The sequence below is a fragment of the Lagopus leucura genome, unplaced genomic scaffold (genome assembly GCF_019238085.1).
Source record: "Lagopus leucura isolate 7727_CA_CO unplaced genomic scaffold, USGS_WTPT01 197-0_obj-0_obj, whole genome shotgun sequence".
Lineage (NCBI taxonomy): Eukaryota > Metazoa > Chordata > Aves > Galliformes > Phasianidae > Lagopus > Lagopus leucura.
Genome location: NW_024962774.1, coordinates 2536 through 6652, shown reverse-complemented (window position 1 = coordinate 6652; position 4117 = coordinate 2536). Strand labels below are relative to the sequence as shown.

The 4117-nt window shown below is 49.6% G+C and overlaps 1 protein-coding gene across 1 annotated transcript; it reads left to right on the top strand.

Annotated features, from left to right (window-relative positions):
- The first annotated feature begins 405 nt into the window (after positions 1-405).
- Positions 406-3627, top strand: LOC122190821 (protein MANBAL-like). Its single transcript, XM_042890926.1, has 3 exons — positions 406-531; positions 960-1154; positions 3118-3627. The coding sequence occupies exons 2-3, from the start codon at positions 1005-1007 to the stop codon at positions 3223-3225; spliced, it is 258 nt and encodes an 85-aa protein (XP_042746860.1). The 5' UTR covers positions 406-531; positions 960-1004; the 3' UTR covers positions 3226-3627.
- Positions 3628-4117: the final 490 nt, after the last annotated feature.

Sequence of the window (4117 nt, the reverse complement as noted above, 5' to 3'; positions counted from 1 at the left end):
TTCCATCAGCTCCTCCTCCGAGCCTCCTGGGGAGCCAAGTTCTCCTCGTCCCATTTAAATGCTGCAGGAGTTACAGTTTAGTTCTTGTTGTTGTTGTTGATTTTAGTGGTTAGTGTTAGGAGTAGGTTATTGTTCGTATTTTAGAGTTAGGCGTAGGTTACTTTTAGTCTTTTAGTGTTAGGCATAGGTTCCTGTTCTTATGTTAGAGTTAGGCATAGGTTACTTGTAGTCTTTTAGTGTTAGGCATAGGTTCCTGTTCATACTTGACAGTTAGGGGTAGATTGCTGGTGTCGAGTGGCAGTGAGCAGCGCTCACTCGGTAAGCACACGCCTGATTGATCATGCGAAGACATGAGTGCGAGTGCCGTGAGCACGGAGGCCCGATGGCGTCTTGGATGGATTGAATTTCCAGCTTGTGACTTTTGTGTTGCAGACCGTCGAGGAGCAGAGTGTGAGTGGCTGCGACGTTGCGTTGGGCCTCAGGAGAACAGTGTGTGAGTGTGTGTCGAGCATCCTGCGTGGCCGTTGCCAGGTAGGTGTGCCTTCCTTTGCAGTAAGCAGTGCTTAGGCGTGAGCCCAGCTCATCCCCCTGTCCTCAGCAGATGGGCTTTCTGCGTGCTTTATTGCTGTGCTTGGTGCCGTCCGGCACAGCAGCAGCAAGGCCGTGAACACATACGTACCCAGGTAGATGCAAATGTGCAAGTGATGGTATGAATACTAGTGTTGTTAGTGGTACTGAGACAGTGGTCGTGCGTGTGTGATCAAGCTCAGGGAAAGGTTGATTCTTGCCTGTTCAGCTGTTGCTGACGTGCAAGTTTGGCGTCCCTCCTTGTGGTTGGGTCGGAAGACCAAGGCTATCTTGAGAGCACGTCTCTGAGTCAGGCTGGGAGTTTTTGCTAGCAGGAAGTCGCACCGTCGGAGCGCACAAATGGAATGATGGCTCTCGTTTCCCCCTTGTAGAAAGCAGCCTCCTGGAGAGCAGCAGAGCAGCAGGCTGTCTGCGCTATGGCCGCTGAAGTGCATTTCTCGCCCCCTGAGATCCCTGAGCCCACGCTGATGGAGAACGTGCTGCGCTACGGCCTCTTCTTTGGAGCCGTTTTCCAGCTTGTGTGCGTGTTGGCCATAATGCTGCCAGTTCCCAAGTGCCCAGAGACAGTAAGTAGCGCTCTGTTTGATAGAGGTTGATAGAAATGCTGAGGAAATGGGCTGGGAGGGAAGCAGCTGGAGCCGTTGCCCACGGTAGCGCGCCGCGGCATTGCTGAGAGTGCGGCAGTTTGTTCTGCCCTTCCTTGGGCGTGCGTGCTGTTCCTGGTGGCACGCAAGGAGCCTGGAGGTGCAAGCTGATCTTATCGTCGTGCTGCTGCTGCTTCTGTGGGCTGTGAGTGGCAGGCAGGGCGTCCCCCTGTGCAGGGACTGCCTTGCAAGCAAGGCCTGTAGACTGTAGCTTCCATGGGATTTTTGGGAACAAGAGAGAGGTGGAGTTTCTGTTGTGCCCTGATGTCAGGAAGGCAATGTGCAGCACTGGCTTCCAAACCTGTACATTTGGGTTGTACTGCTGAATTTTTAAATGAAACGTTGATGTGAAATGGGGGACTACGATGCCATCTTCCCTTCTGTTACAATGGACCTCAGTAATCTGACCTGCAGTCAGACAGAGCCAGCAATTGCCAGTACTGATTCTGTAGCATTGCTCTGTTCCTTTGCAGCCCTCAATGCCCTTTATTTCCCTTAGTAAATTTATGAGAAATACTGAATGTCTTGTTGATGTTTTTTAGAATTATGATAGCTTAGTTAAACTGTTAGAACTGTCGTGCTTGTTACTGTTTACGTTGTTTGTGTGCTCTATTTTTTATTTTCTCCATATATTCACTGTCCCCTTGATTTGCTGTCTGTGTGATTAATGCACATGATAATAAACAAGAGATGCTCTCGCGCCATATCTTAGGAATGATGCTTGGGTTCAGGTAGAATGCAGAGTAGCTTCTTTGTTATGGAGGCTTCAGGCTTTGGAGACTACCTTGGTTTGAACAGTAGAAGGCATCAGTGTTCATTTCTCAGCAGCACCACTCTACAAACCTGAGTAATAGCTGCTTGTTGCTCTGTTTCTCCAGAGCCTCCCCAGCTCCCCATGCACTGATTACAGCCTTTGGAAAGCCAGCCAACTCTTTTTCCTTGGAAAGCCACACAGATGTGAACCGTAATAGCCCAGTGACTTTAGAGATGATTGAACAGGGCTCTGATTAAAAGGATCTGTCAGATGCGTGCCTCCCCCTCCATTATCTGGTGCTCTGTGTTGGAAGCTTGAAGCTAGCACATCTTGCTCTGCCATTTTCTGTGTCCTTTTCCAGTTGGCAAGCTCTGGCTGCTAGAACCCAAGATGCTAAAACAATATTTATACTCAAATGCATTTAATGAAAGGAGGCAATCTGTGTGTGTGTGCTTTCTCAAATGAGACTGGCGCTGTTCCCTCATGTCTTTACCAGATAACTAGACTCTATTTCCCATGCCTGAAATATTATCTGTCATCTCCCCTGAAGGAAACAAGCTCTATACCTTAGGATTCCTTGTTAGTCCAGGTGAAGAGAGCTTTGCCTTTGGTGCCCTCCATGGGTTTTGGTCTTGGTGTAAAGGCTCTGAGCGTGGCATTCTGACTGCTGTTTTGAGGATTACCTTTTGTCTTGCACATGATAAGGATGAACATTTTGCATATACCTAAATACCTATACCTAAATACCTTTTGAATGTTACTGCATATACTGGTGTTTCTGTGATATCTTTTACTTTTTCTTGTTTGAATAATTGTTGTTTAGTGTTGGTTTTCATCCTGCTGTTAAAATTGGGGTATTTTCTTCTCCAAAGCCTGATTTAGGCATTTAAGCTTATAACAGCCTCTGTGGTAACAAGCGGTGTGTGAACTCACACTCATCCAGAAACACACGCAGAAGAAGCAGGGATGGTGCTGCTCATGTCTCATTAAATGTGGACTCAGTCTGCTAGAAGTGCATTCCAGCAGAGATACCCAGTACTTACGTAGTTCCGCTTTCACATAAATGCCCAAAGCAAGCTGTCAGGCAATTGTCAGAAAGTTCCCTGACTGTTTGTGAATTGATTCCTGCAGGACTCGGACGGCTTGGAGTCTAAGACTTGGGAGACGGTGAAGAAACCAAAGGCAAGTGCTGCACAGCTGAGCAAGAAAGGCAAGAAGGAAAGCAAAAAGAAACGGTGAGGGCTTGAGCGCTAAGCCTCAAAGGCCAAAGGGAGCAGCGGGAATGCTTGCTGAGAGGTGCTCCAAAGGCAGCGCACTGTACGTCTGGTTTTGTGGCGTGGCCGTGCTTTCCCTTGCATGGACATTGGAGAGGAACTGAGGAAGCTGGAAGGGCTTCTGATGCGTGACCAACAAATGGGACTTTGCCTGTGCGGGATTTCATGTCTGGCAAGAGCTGGGGACGCTGCATTCCTTCAGGCTCCTTCAGCTCGATAGCTGTTTCAGAATGTTGATGATGAGGTGAACTTACCGCATGTGGTTGGTCATGAGCGGTCTCCAGGCTATTTTATTGTCTGTTGACATATCTACAAAATGCAACCCAAATCCCTTAGTTTAAAATAAAAGGGAAAGAAACCTTTTCAACCTGGTGCTGCCTCTTTCAGTAGCTGGTCAAAACATGCCTGGCTTGGGCTGGCAGTGGCAGGGTGATGAACCGGCCGGCTTCACGTCCCTCCCTGGAAATGGAGCTGCTTTTCCCGCGTTTCCGTGTTGGTCTTCCCAAGTGGTGGCCTTTCAGCCAAAGCGTAAGTGCCAGCGAAGAGTGTGAGCATCAGCTTGCTCTGTGAGGAGTGAGAGAAACAGAAGGAGAGGAAGCAGCGCGCGAGGAAGAAAGGTGTCCCTGCACTCAGCCCTTTGAGCTTGTCTCTCCAGCTTGCCTGGTGGCTTTTCCAGCCTTGTGTAGCACTGACTGTTCCTGCTTGCCCTGGGAAGGCCAGCTGCAGCTGCGGGCAGCCGTGGCCTGCACGTCAGGCTCCTGTTGAGCCGCGAGGAGTTCAAGTGCGGGTGGGCTGGTGTGAAGAGCAGCGCTGGGAGTGGGGCAGGAGGAGAGGGCAGCGGGAGGGCTGCAGGTGAG

Coding starts and splice junctions, on each gene's coding strand:
- LOC122190821 (XM_042890926.1), top strand. CDS start 1,005: ATGGCCGCTGAAGTGCATTTCTCGCCCCCTGAGATCCCTGAGCCCACG. Junction 1,155..3,117: donor TTCCCAAGTGCCCAGAGACA/GTAAGTAGCGCT, acceptor TGATTCCTGCAG/GACTCGGACGGCTTGGAGTC.